General features: G+C 43.9%; 1 protein-coding gene across 1 annotated transcript in view; it reads right to left on the bottom strand.

Moving 5' to 3' along the window:
- The window catches only part of LOC138246875 (uncharacterized), a 204,523-nt gene that overhangs the window by 154,037 nt on the left and 27,007 nt on the right, over positions 1-23,479 (bottom strand). The window contains exons 3-5 of the mRNA XM_069201626.1: positions 17,866-17,936; positions 17,651-17,772; positions 15,703-15,843 (exon numbers count right to left, since the gene is read on the bottom strand). Coding sequence (XP_069057727.1) covers positions 15,703-15,843; positions 17,651-17,772; positions 17,866-17,920 — 318 coding nt within the window. The 5' untranslated portion in view covers positions 17,921-17,936. The remainder of the gene's footprint in view (positions 1-15,702; positions 15,844-17,650; positions 17,773-17,865; positions 17,937-23,479) is intronic.

Here is a 23,479-nt window from a genome sequence, read left to right as displayed (position 1 = left end):
CAATCGACTTACCTGTTCTATCGATCCTCCGGAAGGGGACGAGAGCCACGGGGGCTGCTCCGCCGACACCACACCGCCAACAGAACATCGCCACGCCGAATCACAGGACGTGAATTGGTGGGCGGTGTTCTGTTGGCGTGGCGGTGAAGGTGGAGCAACCTCCATTTCCCCGCCGCCCACCAGTATGGCTGTTGGCAGCTCTCCGTCGGAAAAAGGACGGAGAGCAGCCAACAGTCATAATACGCCGAGCGGCAAACCGCCACTACTGGCTGTCTCCCGCGCGGCGGTCCCTCGGCGGTCTTGTAAAAAGACCGCCGAGGTTGTAATGACCACCAGAGTGTTCAAACGGGGCCAGGGATTGGTAGCATACCAAAAAAACATAATTGTAGTGTCGCGCAACCCCCATCTTGATGGATTGGACCCGTCCCCACATTGAAAGTTGTAGTTTGCTTCATGGTGCAAATTCCTTGCGCGTTTGATCAAAAAGAACATCTCTGTTGTCCTTGACCGCTGCCCTCAAGTCATTACACATCGGTATATGAAGATAATTCAGTTTAGTGTGTACCCATCGGAATAGCAGGCTATGTGTAGAACTGGCTGTTATAGATGGTGTCTTGGATAGGTTTTTGCTCTTAGACCAGTTGATCTGATATCCTGAAAACATCAAGAAATGTGAAATAGTTTACATCAGAGTTGAACAGTTGAGGCTGGTATTCTCAGGTAAGTAGAATGTTTTCTGCATAGAGCATTATTTTAAGGTTACTGGCTGGGGTTTCAATACCAGAGATGTCTTTAGATTGACGTATTGCAATGGTTAATGCTTCAAAGCCAAGCACAAAGAGCAGAGAAGACAGGGGGCATCCCTGTTGGGCCTGTCTTTGGATCACTAAAGTATTTGATAGGAAGCCATTGCAGTTGACTAGGGCCGAGGGGTTAGTGTGAAGACCGTGTACGATTGCTAAGAATTTGAGGCCCAAACCATTCTGCCAAGCATTCTGAAAACTAAGCTGCTCCCCATTCGATTAAAGGCCTTCCTGGCATCGAGGGAGAGTGAAACCTAGTCTTCCTGGATGTTGTGGGGCCACAATAGTCAGGGATCTCAGTAACACACTTGCTGGTGCTGTGCAGTATTGTTGGTAAGAGTAGAGATCTTCTTCTCTAGAGCTTGTTTGCTGCTTTGAGCCTTCTTTCAGTCTGTGGACAAATCACAGATGTGAATACCTGTTAGATAGGATTTTCCTGCAGCCCACTGCGTGTATGAAAACTTTACAGTGTGTTCACTGAGTACCATATACTCTCAACAAAAGTATCACAGCAGTTTTTCTTCTCTTTAGGTATTTTGAATTTGCTAGCACCGATTCTTCATGTCCTACTTTTAGGGGTTTGTTGTTGAAGGTCTAATTAAAGTGTGAATGGAGTGTGGTCAAACACAACCTGTGAACCAATAGTACTGGTCATGAGTATCAGGAGAAGATCTGGGAATATCAGAAAGTAATTGTTAAAAATGTGGTCTCTAGTGGGCACTCAGTTTACACCCTGTCCAAGTAGGGTGCCCTCACTCTAGTTAGGGTAAGGGAGTCACACTCCTAAGATAACCCTTACTCACCCCCTTGGTAGCCTGGCATGAGCAGTCAGGCTTATCTCAGAGGTAATGTGTTAAGTATTTGTTCCCCAGGTACAGTACCTTAGAAACGAGGCTGAGTCAAAGACATGGCACGGAGTCGGGAGGTGAGGCATCACTAGAGCCAGAGCGGCGTTAGTTCCGTGTTGCTATGCAGGAGGTGAGGAGTTGCTTTTTTACTGCTACGCAGGGGAGGTGTTGGTTCCTTACAGTGGCAGTGGAGGTGAGGTGGTATTGGTGGTGAGGCATCGGCTCCTTATGATCCAGCGGGGTAGATAAGTCCAGGGGGTCAAAATGTGATGAGGTGACTTCACAGTATCGCGGTCACACCACAGGGCCACAGCCGCTGCAGTGGAGTCGGGTGTCATGGATGTAGGTGACACAGCACTTGGGACTCACGATGTTGCAAGACTTCAGAGGTGCTGCAGCAGCGTCAGGCCTGTGGTGTCGGCCGTCGCACTTCAGCGGGGACCATGGCTTGAGTGCAGGCAATGGCACAGAGTCAGGCAGCAGTGCCCGTTCTGGAGTTATCTGGAGTCAGTGTGCCTGGTTTGTCTTGTTTTTCTATCAGATTACTCTCTCAGAGTCCAGGAACTGGAGTGGGCACCTCTTGGCAAGTCAAGGTCCTCAGCAAGAGAACCCAGGGGCTGGCAGGTGAAGTTGTTGATGTCCCTGAGAGTAATTAACTGGAGGCAAGTTCAGACAAAGCCCTTGGAGAAACTTCACAAGCAGGATACTTAGCAAAGTCTAGTCTTCGCCTGCTCCAAAAAAGAAGCAGCAACTTCAGGCCAACCCAGCAAAGCACACACATCAAAAGGGCAGTGCTCCTCATCACAGCTCTTCACCTCTTCTCCTTGGCAAAGTCTCCTCTTGAGGCATAAGTGGTCTAAAAGTTTGGGGTTTTGGGCCCAATACTTATACTCCTTTCTGCCTTTGAAGTAGCAAACTTCAAAGGAAAGTCTTTGTAGTGCACCAGACCCTGGCTTTCCTGACGTGATCCCAGACACACTTTAGGGGGTTGGAGACTGCATTGTGTAAGGACAGGCACAGCTGTATTCAGATGCAAGTGTCAGCTCCTCCCGCCAATCAAGACTCATCAGGATATGAAGGACACACTACAGCTCCCTTTGAGGAACTGTCTAGAGTGAATTCACAACCAGCACAACTGTCATCCTGACCCTGACGTGTATTCTACAACCAGGCAGAGGCACAGAATGGTTAAGCAAGAAAATGCTCATTTTCTAAAAGTAGAATTTTCAAACAAGCAATTTAAAAACCACCTACACTAAAAGATGTATTTTTAAATTGTGAGTTCAGAGACCCCAAACTCAACATCTCTATTTACTACCAATGGGAAATAACACTTACATGATATTTCAATTTCGATGTCAAGGCAATCCCCATGTGTCCAGGCCTTCCCATAGTGAAAACAGAATTTAGCAGTATTTCACTATCAGGACATGTAAAACACAGCAGTACATGTCCTACCTTTTAAATACACTACTCCCTGACCATGGGGCTACATTGGACCTAACTTAGGGGTGCCTTACCTGTACTAAAAGGGAAGGTTTGGGCCTGGCAAGTGGGTGCATTTGCAAAGTTGTCATGGCAGTTTAAAACTACACCCGCACACACACACACACACAACATCTTTGTTGTCCTTGACCGCTGCCCTCAAGTCATTACACATCGGTATATGAAGATAATTCAGTTTAGTGTGTACCCATCGGAATAGCAGGCTGTGTGTAGAACTGGCTGTTATAGATGGTGTCTTGGATAGGGTTTTGCTCTTAGACCAGTTGATCTGATATCCTGAAAACATCAAGAAATGTGAAATAGTTTACATCAGAGTTGAACAGTTGAGGCTGGTATTCTCAGGTAAGTAGAATGTTTTCTGCATAGAGCATTATTTTAAGGTTACTGGCTGGGGTTTCAATACCAGAGATGTCTTTAGATTGACGTATTGCAATGGTTAATGCTTCAAAGCCAAGCACAAAGAGCAGAGAAGACAGGGGGCATCCCTGTTGGGCCTGTCTTTGGATCACTAAAGTATTTGATAGGAAGCCATTGCAGTTGACTAGGGCCGAGGGGTTAGTGTGAAGACCGTGTACGATTGCTAAGAATTTGAGGCCCAAACCATTCTGCCAAGCATTCTGAAAACTAAGCTGCTCCCCATTCGATTAAAGGCCTTCCTGGCATCGAGGGAGAGTGAAACCTAGTCTTCCTGGATGTTGTGGAGCCACAATAGTCAGGGATCTCAGTAACACACTTGCTGGTGCTGTGCAGTATTGTTGGTAAGAGTAGAGATCTTCTTCTCTAGAGCTTGTTTGCTGCTTTGAGCCTTCTTTCAGTCTGTGGACAAATCACAGATGTGAATACCTGTTAGATAGGATTTTCCTGCAGCCCACAGCGTGTATGAAAACTTTACAGTGTGTTCACTGAGTACCATATACTCTCAACAAAAGTATCCCAGCAGTTTTTCTTCTCTTTAGGTATTTTGAATTTGCTAGCACCCATTCTTCATGTCCTACTTTTAGGGGTTTGTTGTTGAAGGTCTAATTCAAGTGTGAATGGAGTGTGGTCAAACACAACCTGTGAACCAATAGTACTGGTCATGAGTATCAGGAGAAGATATGGGAATATCAGAAAGTAATTGTTAAAAATGTGGTCTCTAGTGGGCACTCAGTTTACACCCTGTCCAAGTAGGGTGCCCTCACTCTAGTTAGGGTAAGGGAGTCACACTCCTAAGATAACCCTTACTCACCACCTTGGTAGCCTGGCATGAGCAGTCAGGCTTATCTCAGAGGTAATGTGTTAAGTATTTGTTCCCCAGGTACAGTACCTTAGAAACAAGGCTGAGTCAAAGACATGGCACGGAGTCGGGAGGTGAGGCATCACTAGAGCCAGAGTGGCGTTGGTTCCGTATTGCTATGCAGGAGGTGAGGAGTTGCTTTTTTACTGCTACGCAGGGGAGGTGTTGGTTCCTTACAGTGGCAGTGGAGGTGAGGTGGTATTGGTGGTGAGGCATCGGCTCCTTATGATCCAGCGGGGTAGATAAGTCCAGGGGGTCAAAATGTGATGAGGTGACTTCACAGTATCGCGGTCACACCACAGGGCCACAGCCGCTGCAGTGGAGTCGGGTGTCATGGATGTAGGTGACACAGCACTTGGGACTCACGATGTTGCAGGACTTCAGAAGTGCTGCAGCAGCGTCAGGCCTGTGGTGTCGGCCGTCACACTTCAGCAGGGACCATGGCTTGAGTGCAGGCAATGGCACAGAGTCAGGCAGCAGTGCCCGTTCTGGAGTTATCTGGAGTCAGTGTGCCTGGTTTGTCTTGTTTTTCTATCAGATTACTCTCTCAGAGTCCATGAACTGGAGTGGGCACCTCTTGGCAAGTCAAGGTCCTCAGCAAGAGAACCCAGGGGCTGGCAGGTGAAGTGGTTGATGTCCGTGAGAGTACTTAACTGGAGGCAAGTTCAGACAAAGCCCTTGGAGAAACTTCACAAGCAGGATACATAGCACAGTCCAGTCTTCGCCTGCTCCAAAAAAGAAGCAGCAACTGCAGGCCAACCCAGCAAAGCACACACATCAAAAGGGCAGTGCTCCTCATCACAGCTCTTCACCTCTTCTCCTTGGCAAAGTCTCCTCTTGGGGCATAACTGGTCTAAAAGTCTGGGGTTTTGGGCCCAATACTTATACTCCTTTCTGCCTTTGAAGTAGTAAACTTCAAAGGAAAGTCTTTGTAGTGCACCAGACTCTGGCTTTCCTGACGTGATCCCAGACACACTTTAGGGGGTTGGAGACTGCATTGTGTAAGGACAGGCACAGCTGTATTCAGATGCAAGTGTCAGCTCCTCCCGCCAATCAAGACTCATCAGGATATGAAGGACACACCACAGCTCCCTTTGAGGGACTGTCTAGAGTGAATTCACAACCAGCCCAACTGTCATCCTGACCCTGACGTGTATTCTACAACCAGGCAGAGGCACAGAATGGTTAAGCAAGAAAATGCTCATTTTCTAAAAGTAGAATTTTCAAACAAGCAATTTAAAAACCACCTACACTAAAAGATGTATTTTTAAATTGTGAGTTCAGAGACCCCAAACTCAACATCTCTATTTACTACCAATGGGAAATAACACTTACATGATATTTCAATTTCGATGTCAAGGCAATCCCCATGTGTCCAGGCCTTCCCATAGTGAAAACTGAATTTAGCAGCATTTCACTATCAGGACATGCAAAACACAGCAGTACATGTCCTACCTTTTAAATACACTACTCCCTGACCATGGGGCTACATTGGACCTAACTTAGGGGTGCCTTACCTGTACTAAAAGGGAAAGTTTGGGCCTGGCAAGTGGGTGCATTTGCAAAGTTGTCATGGCAGTTTAAAACTACACCCACACACACACACACACACACACTGCAATGGCAGATTTGAGACATGTTTACAGGGCTATTCGTGTGGGTGGCACAATAAGTGCTGCAGTTCCACTAGTAGCATTTGATTTACAGGCCCTGGGCACACATAATACACTATTACTAGTAAAGCAAATATGCCAATCATGGCAAAAACTCTCTTTTTTCAGCATACTGGGCATAAATTGAGCTGATTATATATGTATTTCCTTGGATGCTAAGTTTTTCAAAGACATAAAGGCCTTCTGGATCACTCCAGATCCTATGTGGAAGAATTTTAGGGAAAAGTAGGGTCATGCCACACTTCTAATAAGGTGTCAAAGTGGGTGCTGATTGATCTTTCTGGAGTGTTGGGGCTTAATGTTGCTATTATGGACCCTACCTATTCACACTGCAGTTTCTCTACTTCTGTCTGGAAAAGATGATTTTCCTGGAGCAGGGCTACATCCATTTTCTTAACCTAACTATATCAGGGCTTTACTTCTCTTAACATAGCTCTTAAGTCCATTTACATTAACACCCCAGATAGAGATGGCCTTTATCCTATGCATATTAATATTTCACCAGAGAATACATCAAAAGATAACATGACTATGGAGAGAGCAAGTGGATGAGACTGAAGTTTAATTTTTTATGAAACAGATAATTTAAAGGAGATGCACTTGATATAGTAGAAATGAGTCAAGGAAGGTAATCAGAGAACTCTGTGAAAGCTGATAACAAAATATTTATAATGGTAATCAACTTCAGGTGCTAGCCAGCAGGCGCTACTGCTGCTACTTCAAAAGTGTAGGGACCTATATCTCAGGCAATATAAAAGTAAGCATGTCTTCACCACATGCATGTTTGTCAGTCAGGGAGTGCCAGTATTATGAGGTGCAATTTTCCTGTCTCTCAGGGTTTCGTAATAACTTGCTTTATCTCGTGAAGAAAATTCAAGCCCAGCAGGTTTATGATTTGCATTTGGGTCAGTGGAATGCATGGCAGGTATGTTGGATGTTTTAGGTGGTATTTCGAGCCACTGGTGCAGTGGTTCTGTATCCATTTGGGAGCACTCAAAGGAATCCAGATATGTTACCAGATCGTGCAGATTATAAAATTGTTGAGTCCTACCTTCACAACATTACCACAGTCTCTAGGAGGCCATACTCCAACCTCTTTTGCCTAGTGGTAGGGCGTAAGGGATGGAACTTCTTGCAGAGTATTTGTGTATTGTATGAAAAGTCTATCACAAAAGAGAGTTTTCCTCCTTTGTAATCATGTGGCCCATACTCACTATAAGAATTTAGTACCAATCTAGCATGCTGGCGGCAAAAAAAAGCACATACTTATTGACCTTGTATGATTTTCCCCTGGTTGTAGTCTATGATGCAATCTATGGGCTCTTTCAAACTCAATAGTACCGGTAAGTCAACCCCAAGCAGCTTTGGTTAAAAGTGTGATAATTGTGATAGGAAGGTTTAAAGGTTCTCCTCCTCTTTTGTTTCCGGAAGACCATACGGGCATAAGCTATTGTGACCCCCATTTCTTTGAGGTCTGCTATCTTCTGTTTGAGTGACATGATTTCCCCCCCCCCCCAAATCTAGAGATTTCAACACTTTAGCTCCTGGATCTGACAGGCACTTATCAGTGGAGTTGAGTTGGTGTCGAAAAGTTCACACTTCCATTTTTTAGTTCATGGATAGCCTCCTTACAGGCCCTCTTCACCGATGAAATAACGTTTTTCATACCTTGCAGCTCCTGCATGAGGGTAACTAGCATCACTGATGTAATTACTTGTTCTGTGTGCTTCAGTTGTTTTTTGTATCTGTGGTGCTGACCAGTGCCACAGAGGAATAATAGCTGTTTTGATGCTTTTGTTCCTGACATAAATGTGGGATGGAGGAGAGGAGAACTCCAACAGATGAGGGAGTACACTACCTGCATCCCTGGTGCGGGGATGCAGGTGGTGTGCAGGATCATGGAATATAGTCAGGGTTCATCATAAGGGGTGGGGGCAAGGTGGTATATTGTGTTCTCAGGGAAAAGTTGCACTATGTTGCAATTGTCTGTGTGCGACAAGTTGCTGTTCACTGAACATTCGCCATATACCCATATAACACAGTGTTTTGTAGCGGTAGCCTTCCTTCTTCTGATTAAGCCATAGTTGTGCCCCTGTTTCACCAGGTGCCACTAAACTACGTATTGATGTTGGGCTCAACACGCAGGGAGGGTAAACAATAAAGATGGAGGTTCCTCGAGATCTAAATGTGATGATCTTCTCAGACCATGATGGCCACAGCTGCCAGTAGACAGGAACTGGGGCCTCCTTTACATCGCTACACCCAGCCGAGGATGCCACATCTAACAATCAGCATTTATGTAGCAGTGGTGCTGCCTGTCTGCCGCCACCCAGCAGACCCGCTCTGACTGAGCACAAAGCAATCCCGGAATCAGACACAGTGGTGGCTTACCAGCACCTGTGTAAGTGCGGCTAATCTAGGAGTGGCACAATCCACGACCAGAGATTGTGATCTGCCACTACATCTCTGTGCACAATATCATATCAGGGTCATCGCTTCGTCCTGCTGAAATCTGCCTGACGGGCTGAGAAGGCCTCGGAACCCCTGGGTCTCGTCTCATGGATCTAGACATGCACCTCACTGGCCAACTAGATGTTGAAGCTTCCAACAATAATAACACTCACAGTGGATACCAAATAGGGCCCATAAATAAAGGAATGAAACCCTTTGAGGAGCTACCCCTCATGGAGTAATCTAGGAAGCTTCCTCAAGGCCAAACTGTACCCGATTTCTGATACTTTTATTTCAGAGTAGAAATTGAAGCTTACTGATTTCAGATCACAAAGGAGGAGAGGTCTATATGGAATGCAACTGAATTCTTGAGAGGCCTGTATCCTTAAAAGCTGAGGTCAGCATTTTACACTTAATAGCCAGCTGGGGTTAGAGAGGTTGTGCTTTATAATGTGTCTCATTCTTACAGCAATGACACAGGATGAATAGGACAGATCTGTGAAGAGCCTGCCAGTGCTCTTCTTCACTCCCCCACAGGTATGCTGCTACTTTCCAAATACAGCATTTATTAGATGTTAAACTTGCAGCACATGTCGGCATTGATTACTACTGCAGCTAGATGCAGTTTGGATCAGTTTGTGTTGGCCCTCAAAGTATTAGAAGTAATATCAGGCTGTGTTGTGTTTTGCCTTTTGTCTACTGTTGTTATGAAGTTGGGGGATGAAATGGGGAGTGTCTGGGTTCAGCAGACATTGTTAGCTCCAGCTTTTAAAGCAGTACACAGGACTGGATGAGAAAACAGATTTTGAAGCATAATCCATCTAAATCTTAATCTAGCTACAAAATAATTTAAGCTTGTCCTGAATCAGCCTACATTTTAGGATGGCTCCAGTCCTTAACTAGTTTCCCAAACAGAACTTTGGAACCTACAGACATTCTTCCTAAAGCTCAATCAACAAATAGCATCATCTACAATACCTGATTTTTGGTCTGCTATCAGCCAATACCTTTTAATTTTACTAAAATTACAAATGTAATATAGTTACTTATAGGTTGTTTCAGCCAGCCCTCTTCAGCCAAGTGTCAATCACATTTGTCTTCCACCCATTACAGATTACAACATGGGGAACTGATCAGCCTAGTAACTAACTTTCCTATGAGTGACATTGTTGGACTTGGCCCTTTCTGCAGGGTCATCCCCAAACTTTGTGCATTCACCCTCCTGTTTTCTGAACCCGTTTTCTGAACCTAGGACTCTGTGTACTTTACCATTGTTATCCGGTGCTAAAATGCTTATACCCAATTGGTCTATTTAATTTATTTGTATCTCCCTACTAAAGTAGTACTACATGTGACCAGGGTCCATAAACTAAATGCTACTAGTGGCAATGCAGCACTGATTGCGCCACCCTCTTAAGTAGCCCTTTAAACATCTCTTAGGCCTGCCATTGAAGCTTGTGTATGCTGTTTGAAACTGCCATGTTGACCTGGCAATAGAACCATTTTCTCAGATCTAAACCTTCCTTTTTAGTACATATGTCATCCCTAGGGTAGGCCCGGAACAGCCCTCAGGGCAGAGTGCAGTGTATTTAAAAAGTTAGATGGACTTTTAAGTTTTACATGTCCAGGTAGTGAAAAACTCCTAAATTTGTTTTTCATTAGTGCAAGGCCCACCTTATCCTTTTGATAGCATTGGGGTTGCCTAATTAAATTTAATAAGATGTAACTTCCAATTGGGAGCAAGTAGAAAGGTCGAGTTTGGTGTATAAGAAATTGAAATTAAAAGACCTCTTTTATTGCAAAGTCAGATTTTTTATCACAATTCTGAAACTACCACTTTTAATAATTTGGTGTTTTCTTGTCCCAACCATTTGGTGCCTAGAACCTGATCCCGGGTCACATGACTAGGTGTAGCTGGCAGTTGGTCTTTGTGTATTGCTCCCAAACAGTGGGACAAAGGAAAGATAGTTGTTGGCAGATGGTCCACCCTGAGTTAATGAGAAGCTGTCACCTACCACACTTGCACATCACAAAGGTCCTGCCTGAGCAAGGGTTTGTCACTGGTCTTTTGTGACCCCAGACAACCTGGGAGCAGGACTTGTAGGAAGGGGATCCCTGACACCTAAGAGGTCGAAACCTCTAGAAGCACCCTCACTTCAAAGTGGGCACCAGGTATAAATATTGGACCATTGGACCCAACTCTTTAGTACACTTCTGGACCTGTGGATTGTACAAGGAAGAAGGACTGCTGTGCTGCTGAAAGGACTACCACTTTGCTGGACTGCTGCTCTTAAAAACTGCTGCTCTCTTGGCTGGATGAGAAGAACTGGACCTGCAACTCAAACCCAAAATCACAAAAGTGATTCTAAGGGCTAATTGGCTGGCCTCCTGATCAGAAGCCTCAAGTTCATAACAGGCTTCGAACACTCTTGAACCCAGCAATTGGGCTCCTCCATCTCTGAGTCCTGCCCAAGTGATGCCACCCCAGTCATAGACCCTTGGAAGAGGGCCTGAAGGTGCTCTGCCAGCCCATTTCTGGGTCCAGCAGAGCCGACGCATCTCTGCAGCATGGCACATTTCCAGCAGAATCGGCACATTGTCTTAGCTGCTCAGCTCATCGCCTTCAGAACTGACACATTGCCTCTGCTGCGTGGTCTTCCCTTCGCATTGCTCATTGCAGCCCCATTGGAGCCAACACATCTTCCCGCAAGGACATCGCCTCGCCCAATGTAGCCCATCGGAACTGACGCAATTCTCCACACAAGGCCATCACCTCGCACTTCGCAGCTCACTCGAACTGCTGCTGCGTGATGCATCTCCTCCCCGGCACCTCACATTGTCTCTTTTGCACGACTCATCCACGACACAGGACTCTGCGTCACTTTGCAATCAGGATTAAGGTACTGTGTTCAATGGGCCTTAGCTGGTCCCTGTAGTGCTCCACTGCAGTCGGTATGCACTTGTGACTTTGTCTTAGTTTGGTGCAACCAGATAGCCACATTTGCTGCTTTGTGCTTTTTGGTGCTATTTTCACTTAAATCTTAAAAACTGCATTTCTCCGGTTCTATTGATTTGACTTTTGTTTTTCTTGTCTTGATTTAGTTTTTAAATGTACTCTATTTTTCTGAATTGATTTAGGTTTTTCTTGTGTTGTGTTTTCACTTGATTGCTGTTTGAAGTTCTGCATAAATACTTAACACATTGCCCCTAAGTTGAGCCTAACTGCTCTGTGCCAAGCTACCAGAGGGTTGAGCACAGGTTAATTTAGGGTTTGCTTGTAACTTCACCCTGACAAGGATCGTGGTTATGACTTGAGTAGGGTTTCACCCCCTCAACCAGTAATCCAATTTCTTACACTCTACAACTGCATAAACTTCCAAAAACCTACCAGACACCTCGTCCTCCTCAACCTTTCCGCCGTCTTTGACATGGATACCCACCACACACTTATCCTCCGCCTGCACCAGATAGGAATAACCAGCGACGCGCTCAGATGGATGGCATCCTTCATCACTGCACACACCCAGAAAGTTCATCTCCCCGCCCCTTCAAATCACACACGAAGCATAACATCTGCGCCGTTCCCCAGGGTTTCTCCCTCAGTCGCCACACTCTTTAACATCTACATGACGCCTCTCACCGACATTGTCAGATCTCACTGCATCAACATCATCTCCTATCGCTCTCTGCCTACCCAACTGTAACGAAGAAGAATTTCCGTTCTCGTCTTTAACAAACACTCCACCCTCTGGAATGATTCCTGGTGGCTGGTGGATCTCGGCCCCATGCCAAAAGACCATGCCCGCAAGCTAAGCATCATTCTAGACAGCAAGTTTTCCATGAGATGTCAGGTCAACTCTGTTGCCCGCATCCTGCTTCCACATGCTCAGAAATGTTCAAGTGGCTCCTCATTAACACAAGAAAGACAGTTATTCACGCTCTCATCACCAGCTGGCTCGACTACAGCAACACACTCTATGCTGGCACCTCCACCAAACTCATGCACAAGCTCCAAGCAATACAGAGCAGTGCAGCCAGACTGATTCTTGCCCTGCCCAAGAGAACCCTCATCTCCCAGCACCTGAAAGGGCCCCCATCCAGAAGCGATGCCACTTCAAGCTCCTCACCCACACCTTCACAGTCCTCCATGACCAAGGACCCGCCTACTTGAACCAGCGCCTGCACTTCCACCTCCCCAGCAGGAACCTCCACTCTGCACACCTGTCGCTGCCGCACTGGAGGACGGCCCTTCTCCTACCTGGCCACCACAGCCTGGAACGCCCGCCACCTCTGCATGGCCCCTTCACTCAGAGATTTCCAGAAAGGGCTCAAAACCTGGCTTTTCGAATAAGACCTTCCTCAGCACCTGGATACTCTGTCGTGTGACAACTAATGCTCTACAAATGCATGATTAATTGATTGTTCAGTTGGACTCCTACTTGCACCTTCTGCATGTCCAGCACCCGATCCAGCAGTCATGCCTTTTCCTACCTCGCTTCTAAAGCTTGGGAAGACCTGCTCCTGTCCATCAGAGCTTCTTTCTCAGTTCTTGAATTCTGCACAAAACTAAAAACTGGATCTTCACCTAACCTGTCCCTGGTTCATCCCATGCAACTCCTGCTTTAGCACCAGGATACCCCACTGGCTGAGTTGTGCACTATGCAAATACACATAACATAGAATTGTTAAATGTCAGAACACATTTGACCACATTTGTCTGGCCTTTGTAAATTAATTGTGGCTTTTCACTGTTGTTCTAAGGGCATACAGCTTACCCTATGCTGTGTCACAGGCAGGTATCAAAACAAAACTATAAACTGTCCCTACTGCATCATTTATGATTGGTACATCATCTCAGCCCTGGTATTGACCCCTCAGAATGTTGGGCGGCTGCATCATTACAGTGCTGCCCCTGTAGTTTTTTTTATAAATATTTAATATGTCCCATATTTGCGAAACCATACGAATTTCTATCAGTTTACTAGATTGTCATGAGGTCATAAACAGAGCTACATGTAGGGAGATCATGAGATTACATAAAAGGTGGCTAGTTCTCAAACGTTGGTAGAGGTGTTGCACAGACAGTAACAGGTTAGGTTAATGTCTTGTGACTATCTCTGGCCCGGCATTCCTTGACTTATAAAGGCAATGCCCTACCCCTTAATAGCTCAATTGCAGTCCACATCTGCATGTATAACAGCTTGTTGTGTGATAATGAAGTACAAATTACAGGTAACTTCTGTAGAAAACATCAATTTAGTTCAGTATTATGATTTTTTTCATAAACACCTAAGGGCTTGGAGCAATTAGCTTACCAGCTTCTATGTGGTTCAATGTAATCTTCCTTAGTTTTTCTCATAATATTTTATCTGATATTGAATAATTATAAATTACTCACATTCTACTTACATAAAAGCTGTGGCACATTTATCCAGTTTTGCTAAATTATGAAGTTTACCGAGCCATGGAGCATTTACATTGTTAAAAACAAGCACTGAGAAACAGTGCTTAGTTTGCAAAAAAAAAATGTAAGTGCCAGGGCCCATCTTAGGGGCCCACTGCACTATACGCTGCCCCTGCCAGCACTGCCAAACACAGTATTAACACAACTACTAGATATCACATGCCCACAGGTGTGACAATTCAGACTATTCCAGGCCATTCAAAGCTATAAAAATATTGTGGGCAGCAGTTATTATTCAGATTTAATGTACATTGAATCATTAAACAACTGTTGTTGTGCTCATGTCAAAATTAGACAGAGACCAGACTGCCATAAGTGCCGGAGTTTACAAATAAATGCTGGTATCGAGCACTGGCTCAAATTAAGCACTGCTGAGAACGCCAATATCTCTGGCTCCGTCTGCCAGCATTTTCGCTTTGTCAGTGCTTGTTTTGTTCTGTTTTTTCCAAAACGGTAAGTTGAGGAAGCTGCCAGCCCCTCGTCAACCTAAAAATAAAAAACACGGCTGAACACAAGAGAAATTTCTGGCCATAGTGGTCCCTGGCACTGAAGGGCACTAGGGGCCAGATGTAGCAAATGGTTTTTTCCATTCTGTGTCAATGGGAAAATGTGTTCGTACATATGGCCCTAGGGTGTTTGTGGGCGCGCTTTTGTGAAAGGGCAGCATACCATTACTCACAGTGAAAATAGTTAATGGTTGAAGTGGGCTGATCCAGTGCCCCATGCTGTAGTGGGCAGATGAAAAACGTGAATGGCACAAAAGAAGACCACCGCATGAAGAGTGCCGGCTGCAAATATATTGCACATAAAACTTTAATAAAATCAAAAGGCCTTGGTTAACGCCAGACCTAACGGGTGTAAGCATTTAAATACAAAACATAAACACGAGTTAGCAGGAATTTGTTTTTAAAAAGTATGGAATGTATGCCATCTATGTACACATAGGGGGTCATTCCGACCCCGGCGGGCGGTGGGCGCCGCCTGCAGGGCGGAAACCGCCCAAACACCGCCCGCGGTCAAATGACCGTGGGGAGCATTCTGACTTTCCCGCTGTGGCCGGCGGGCGATCTTCAAAAGATCGCCCGCCGGCCCAGCGGGAAAGCCCCAGCAAAGATGAAGCCGGCTCCGAATGGAGCCGGCGGATTTGCTGGGGTGCGACGGGTGCAGTTGCACCCGTCGAGATTTTCAGTGTCTGCCAAGCAGACACTGAAAATCTTAATGGGGCCCTGTTAGGGGGCCCCTGCAGTGCCCATGCCAGTGGCATGGGCACTGCAGGGGCCCCCAGGGGCCCCACTACACCTGTTCCCGCCAGCCTCTTCATGGGCACTGCAGGGGCCCCCAGGGGCCCCACGACACCCGTTCCCGCCAGCCTCTTCCTGGCGGTGTAAACCGCCAGGAACAGGCTGGCAGGAAGGGGGTCGGAATCCCCCAGCCGGGGGAAATCCGGCGGGAAACCGCCGGACCCGGCTGGGCGACCGCGGCTTCACAGCCGATGTAGCACCGCCAGCCTGTTGGCGGTGCTACCTCCGGCCTCCACCCTGGCGGTCTATGACCGCCAGGGTCGTAATGAGGCCCATAATGCCATAAGGCTTTAAATATTAACTGTAGGTCGACTCTGTGCTTGTAACATAATTCAAAATATTTAATCAAACAAATGTGTCAGATTTTCAAAGAATCGTACCTGCTTTTCTCTGTAGGTGGTCACGATTAACGTATTGGACGGCTTCTTTTTGGCCTTTTGAAATGTAATGATGGCTGGAACATATCTAATGATCGACATGCCGTTCACAGGCCTGGTTTTCAGGAGCACATACTTTCCCACCTTGAAGAAAGACCAGTGCGTCTGTAAGTAGTGTTGCATATGGAAATTGCACATTTCAAAATATACATTTAATTAAAAAGCAACACCTTTTTTAGAATACATTTTGAGAATGTAGTATTTGCTGGATACTAAGGCCTTGATTTATACTTTTTTTTCACCACATTTGCATCATTTTTTGACGCAAAATCGGTGTAAACTCAAAAAAATACAATTGGAAGTTTACGCCGGTTTTGCGTCGAAAAACTACGCAAATGAGCCGCAAAAAAAGTATAAATTAGGGTCCAATTGCTCTTACTTGTAAATAGTGTACGCACTTGAGTACACATTTTTTGTTATACACATGGGCCCATTCCTGCAGTCTACATTCGAAGGGAAAGCTGTCCTGCATGTCGGTTCGAATTCCCTTTAAATTATGTGGCACCAATCTACTCTTTTCGTATTTCAGGGCCAGATGTAGCAAAGGGTTTTTCCCATTCTGTGTCAATGGGAAAATGTGTTCGTACATATGGCCCTCAATTTCTACCCACAAATGGTCTGTAAGTAAACAAGGGGAACCTTTTGTTTGGACATCCGCCACAAACTTCTACAGGTCCCCTACCAACAATGGTTGTAAATATCATGCCAATTCATTTTGCAGATTGTTTGCACCTTTTTCACTTGCTGCTAATATTCCATGCAAAGAGAGACGCGATATGTCAGGTAACTTTAGTAGATCTGGCTTCACTAGAATCCCAGACGCAGTGTCATCTTAAGGATTTTGGGAGCTCTGGGCAAGAAATGGTTTAGAGGCCTCTGTACAGAACAAATTTGAATTTTATTACCCATTTCCTGCTATCTCAAGCCTGCATGATGCCAAATAATACAAAATTATAGGTTAAAAGTTAACAGGGTCATACAAAAACAGTTGAAATATGTCTTGCCTTGGAACCCCTAAAATCCCTAAGATGACTAGATGACAAGGGTTGAAGAGACAGATCAAAAATAGAAGTAGTCACAGAGGTAGAGATGTTTAGATAGAGAAAGAGGATAATCAGCAGTGAAATAGAGAGACAATTCACTTTCCCTGGGCCCCCCTTGGAAGGTGGAGGGCCCTGGGCAATTGCCCACTTTGCCCATGCCTTGAAACGATTCTGCCTAGGTGTGTTTGTGCTTGCTGTGCCCACTCCGTTTTGTCCACTTTGCATACACTACCTCAGGTCTTGCTACACAGTTTTATTTAATGCTGCATCTTTCAGGGCAATAATCAATTTGCTCAATAATGTTGTCCAGTGCTATTATTTGCATCAGTTAATATTATTTTGCTTAGCACAAGGCATCCGCAAACCCTTAGCAATCCAGGATTCTTCATTTGAAAAAATCATATATACAGTAAAACAATTCAAGAGGTATTCTGTCCATATCACCCCTGGTAGAATTTAGAATTGATGAGGTACAAATGGCTTTTAATTGAATCCAATGATGACATAGGTGGCCTTTAGATATGGGGCTCTTTGTGTCCAGCAGAAAAAATGCAAATTAAAAAATACTGGTCTCCAAAATCATTGAACCAAAAGTTATCGCTAGACACAAATCACAATTGCTAACAGGCAACTGCAGTCGGTGGAATTTTCTCCAAATCAGTTCATTAGATATCTACAAGCCTAGATGCAGGCGCAACTGGATCCAGTAAAAACAATTTTCAATTGATCAACTTAATGCCCATTGGGGAAACTCAGAAAGTATAACACTGCAACAAGTCAAGATATTTGTGTGCTGTTTGTAAATGTGAATGTGTTCTGTAAACATACTGTATGGAAGAATCGCTTACTTTTGAAGTGTTCGAAGAAGATTCGGCCTCCGTGATCAAGAAATGTTTTTCTGTGTTTTGCAGGATACCCATGTCAAAACAAACCAAGACATGCTGCTTGTCCACGTGGTGCATTACCTGTCCTGGAAATCAGAATTAAAAAAAAAGGGCCACTGATCTCTATATCCAAACTCATATCATTAAAACATATACTGTTCCAACAAAAAGTTGCTCACCTGCATAATAGAACCCATCAACTCTCCATCTGCTGAAGACCCTGTCACCAACCATTGGGCGTGTCTTCTTCCTATTGGTATGCAAGAGAATCATTACTGTCAGCTTTCTTATATGCTGGGTCTTGAGAAACAAGACAGGGTCCTTTCACTTAATGCAAAGTAATGATGAAAAATAACACCCGAAAACGGTTATTAATTCAGCTAGTTTCTTTTGTTCTCACTGCTCTTCTCTATATGCATCCAGGTGATAGTGCGCTCATCCTTATGCGTGTCTTAGAATATTATTAATACTAACTTGTTTTTCTACATAGTGCTTGCTTCACAGTTTTTGCCATTTTTGGTACTGTATGTGACAGGTTGCTAAAGTTACTCAGTTTAACAGTTCTCTACATAAGGACCTTAGAAGTGTGAAGAGCCAGCGAATTTACCGAGCCACCTTGCTCGACCAGGCAGTAATACTTTCCAAAGTAATCCTATAGTTTTGAAGAAGATTTACATTCAATAATGCATAGCCAGTTGAAAGATTTCAGTTGGTAGTGCCAGTCAAGCGCCTACTCCTGTCTTGATCCTGTTACTTCCAAACTTCCAAGGCTTTAACATCTTTACTGCACAGCAAGGCATTTGTATCAAACATTGTCATAGACAAACTTATTCCAAAGAACCATATGGGCACTTGTTCATGTACAGTCTTTGTCCTCCTAAGGACACTGACTGTCTTCTTAGTGACCTGTAGAAATAAAAATAAAAATAATAAATAAACAGTTGTCGACGAAACAGGAACTATAATGAGAAATTTAGGAGAAACATGTTTTTTTCTCCTAGGGCTAGTCACTGCCACAGGAATTTCACTCCCTCTCTGGCCCAGAGGTTAACACTGGAGTCATTTCATGCCTTGATCTAGCCTTTTTATGTTGAGTAAATTAATTGCTGTACAACTATTGTTTTTGCCATTTCATCTGGCTCAGGATTTTTAGTGACACTCTTAGATATAATCTTAATTGGGACATATAAATCGCCAACCAGTGGTATTTATGGTAAAAGGAAAGCACCCCGAGGGTGTCGCCAATTCCTAAAACGCAGTTAAACACACTTCAGAAAACAGCACCATCATGAGGAAGTAGAAGCTATGCTCAATTCAGAAAGATAAAAAAGAGCCATAAATCTGTATCAAAGGTTCCCAGGCTCTTTGAGAAAAAAAACAAAAGATCGCATCACGAAATATTCTAGTAAAATGTGTCATATAGGCTATCTGCAAACTCCTGCCTTTATGACAATCTTTTAATCTCCCTCCATAGTAATCACAAACATTTAGAGCTAAACATATGCTGAAATAGACATGCTACATTAGCAGAATTTGAGCCCAAGCAAGATGTTACTCCTATCAACGCGACCATTATGGAAAACCATCAGATTACACAAGTAGCTTGTCCTATGAGAACCTCATCAAACAAGGATGATCATTTTAACACAATTGAGGCATTAAGAACAGAGATCAGCGAGATAAAAAGTTTAGTTTGTACCTGAAAAATACATTTCTACAGGTGCTTAATTGTGGGTATAGGGGTACTCTCAAAGAGCTGTGTAACATGTAGTCGGTGCTCCTATTATTTCGAGAAGGTTCACCCCAACTCCCCCCCACAACCACCATTAACCATCAGATCACAGGATCTCTTTCAAATCATAGCCTTTAATAGTGGGTCCTTACATTAACACATTATCAATTGCCATCTCAGCCAGTGCTGATGTCCAGGAATCCTGGCAGGGGGCAGAAAGGGAGGGAAACCCCGGGGACTTACCAGTTTATAAACCAAAATGACAATTTACAGACAATCTTTATAAACAAGTATCAAATAAACTGCATGACTGAATTACAGGGGCACAAGTTCTATCCGACCTTCAAGCTAGCTTTAACTCTAAGGTCAGCACAATTGACCAGGTTTTTTCGTTTTGTACCATTACTGTGAAAAACAGACTCCAGGAAACATGAATATCCTTCCAATCCGTTGGTAGGCTTAAGGGCAGCCTTTAACCTGGTCGCAACAGCCAAGCTATGGGAAATGCTAAAAAAACGTGGGAGCCCCAGACGACTTTCTGCCTCTAAAAATGCACTTTTGCAGCAATAATTATGTTCATGTTCAAAGGAGAATAAAAAGAGAATTGACAAATTGTATGAAGATCAAGAGAGGCGTCTGCCAGTGCTGTGTACATGCCCGTGTCCTGTCCACTCTTTACAAGAATGAGGTAATCAAATATCTCCTTGCCTGTGATGATAAAATTCCCTAACTTGTTGGCATATTTGGAAATTATACTTTGCTGATTTCCAAAATGCCAACATGTTTGCAAAATTTGCTCAATGCGTTTTCCAAATTTTGCAACCATTGCGGTTTAGAATTGAATCCCACTAAGACCAACTACACGGCATTTAGCTCCCATACATTTTTCCATGGAAAACAGAAAATGGTGATTCAGCCTTGGAGTTAGACTGGCAAATTCATTCTTTTGGGCACCACATATTTTGAAACGTCAACTAACTCTAATGTATAGAGCTGCTGCAGTCTTGAAAATGTTGAAATCTACCTCCTTTTGCTCTGTATATCCTGATTTACATGTCTGCTGAGCCACAGGACTGGGTGGTGCGTTGTATGGCAGAGAGATATGGGGCAAGTGTAGAATTAATTATTTAGCCAGATCAGAAAATACATTTATAGGATCTTTACTGAATTTGCCACAATGTGCCCCAATGATTCCCCTCCATTTGGATTTAGGTCTGAAAAGCATTTTTCATATTACCAATCTAACAACACTCATCTATTGGCAGAGAATCTGGTTGAGTGGTAAAGTGGAATCTTATAGTAATTCTGCTATTGAGTTTAAAAACTTGTCTACCTTGGTTCAATTATGTGAGATCCTGGCTTTACTCACTAGGATTGAATAACATTTGCAATAATTCAGAATCCTCTTCTAGATAAACTGTGAAATTACTGAAGACCTAAATATTGGCCTTTTTTCACGGAAAAGTGGTAACTTGAATTAAGACAAGTAGGCTTGATTTAAGTGATCTCAACTTAAAAGAAAAGTAAAGTTCGACCTTTTTTGTATGTTATCACGCCTTTGAAAGATACAAATCTACATTTGAAATTCGTACTGGGGATTTTACATTAACAGCTCTTGTTGCAAATAGTCACCCTTAAATCCTAAGTCTGGCATTTGTCTGGTATGCGTGTTTACTGCAAAAATTGAGGCTCATCTGCTGTATTTTCTTACCAGCCCTCAAGGAAATGAATTGTTCCTATTTGTCACACCATGGGTATCAGGCAGTATCATAGTGCATGGAGGATCTTTAAAACAGATACAAATAGATTTATAGTTTTTGAATGTCTACATTTAGGCTCTGTGGTTAAATACAGAGCTTGTATCAGCTATTACATTTTGTATGGCTCCTAATTATTGTACAGGTGAACTGTATACCTGTTTCTATTCTGTTTTATTTATTGATGTACTTTGAATTTTATCTGTATTTGTTTGTTTGAAGGGGGATGATTTTTAGTTATTATTACTATTATTTGTAGTAGTAGTAGACGTGAAATTAAAGTGATACCCTCCATTGATATAGTGACATAAAATATCATTTTAGAATGTTTTTTATTTTCATTTTTTCTTTTAATATGTGTCTTATACACAATATATATCTATATTACTGTGCAAAATATGGGTGCTAAATAAAAGTGGAGGAAGCTCCACTCAAATCATAAACACAATCCTTGTTAGGTTAAACCACAAAAGTCACCAAATAAACCTGTGCTCAACACTCTGGTAGCTTGGCACAAAAGGGGCCAGGCCTATCTTATAGGCAATTCGCAAGGTATTTATGCAGCACTCAAAAGGTAATATACTGTAAACACGACTCAATAAACATCTCAAAATATTTTAGAAAAATAGAGGTAATTTTCATAAACAGAATTATACCAAAGCCACAAAAATACAACAAGTAGGTCTTAAGGTATGAAGTTTTCAATTTTCCGGTGAAAATAGTGTCAAAAAGCACAAAGCACCACTCTCCATCATTATCTGGTCATGCTGGACTTGGGTGAATTCAAAAATTCAGGACAACCGCAATGGAGCGCAAATAGGATACTGGAACCAGGTTTGCCCCACTGAAGAGTTTACCTTCTCAAGTCCAAGTCCACTTGAAGAGCTGCAGGTGGAGGCTCGTGCTGCGGGAAACAGGAGGAGGCTGTTGGTGTGAAGAGCAGGTCAGGTGGACACTCGCGGTTGTGCGGCTTGAAGAGCCAGTTATTGCTGGAGATTTGTGTTGGTGGTCATTTCGGACAGTCTGTTGGGTTTGAAGAGTATCCTTCACGGTTGCGAGGGGCCCAAAACATCTATACTTTTTACTGTTAGTTCAGGAGGCATGCACTCTGATGCTAGCCAAGGGTCCAGGACCTGAGGGGCATTTCTAGATGTCTAGCAGAGGCCAGCAGCAGAGCTCAGGAAAATCCAGCCAAATCCAGTTGGTGATGGTCAGCTGAGAAGTTGTAGGGAGGCCTCTATAAGCTTGTTGTGCTACGGTAGATCAAACAGGAGGTCAGCTGACTGAACCTTGGAGTGCACAAGTTCAGTCTAAGCAGGTCCAGTCTTCCTTCTTCAGGCTGCAGGGCAGTGCTATTTCTGAATCTTTCACTGGCATAGAAGTGTTCTGATGAGAGGGTCTGAAGATGCCACTTTTATCCCCAGTGCCAGCCTGTGGGTGGAGTATGCCCCTTTTGTCTAACCTTCACCTTTTCCTGTGTTTGACTACAGACTGTTTAGCGTAACAATGGACAGACAGGCCTAGGTGTGAGCTGCATTTATCAGTGGCAAGCCAGGGAGCCCTTATATGCCAGCAAGACCTGAGGCAAGCCCTGAGGCTACCCCTTGAGGCCTAGGTAGGCTGAGTACAACCCCCCAGGACTTCCTGCTCAAAAGAAGAACACCATGCCAAACACCCAAGGCCCTTTTGTCCCCATGTCTTTAAGAAGTACACAAAACACCAAAAGAGAGCCACTTACAGGCATGTGATCCTGGATACTGGCGGGTAACATTTAGCTTAGGCAGAAAATGTCAACTTTCTAAAAGTGCCATTTCCAGAATAATAACTTAAAATTCAACTTTACCATTAAAATGATTTTTAAATTACAATTCATTTGAGTGGAAGAAGAATTTCTCCAACTAGTCCCAAACTAAAGTTATCACACATTAAATGTAATAAGATTACCTAGTGTTAGTCTATAGGAGACACAGCCTTACAGCAGTGAAAATCGACTTCAGGATGGTTTCACGGTCAGGCCATGTAAATCCTAAATATACCTGTCCTCCTTTTTACACATCATGCACCTTGACCTATGAGTGGTTATAGCCTACCTTAGGGGTAACTTATAAGTGTAAAAAACAAAGATTTAGGCCTGGCAAAAGGTTTATTTTGCCAGTTTGCCAATTTAAAACTGCACTCTTGGCTGCAGTGCCAGGCCTGAGACTTGTTTTGCACTGCTACTTTAGTGGGTGGCACAATAAGTGCTGCTACCTGCTATTAACATTTTAATGTAGAGGCCCTGTGTACATTAAATAACGTTTACTA

This window comes from Pleurodeles waltl, chromosome 1_2 (assembly GCF_031143425.1).
Source record: "Pleurodeles waltl isolate 20211129_DDA chromosome 1_2, aPleWal1.hap1.20221129, whole genome shotgun sequence".
In the NCBI taxonomy this organism is placed as follows: domain Eukaryota; kingdom Metazoa; phylum Chordata; class Amphibia; order Caudata; family Salamandridae; genus Pleurodeles; species Pleurodeles waltl.
This window is presented reverse-complemented; position numbering and strand designations above follow the sequence as displayed.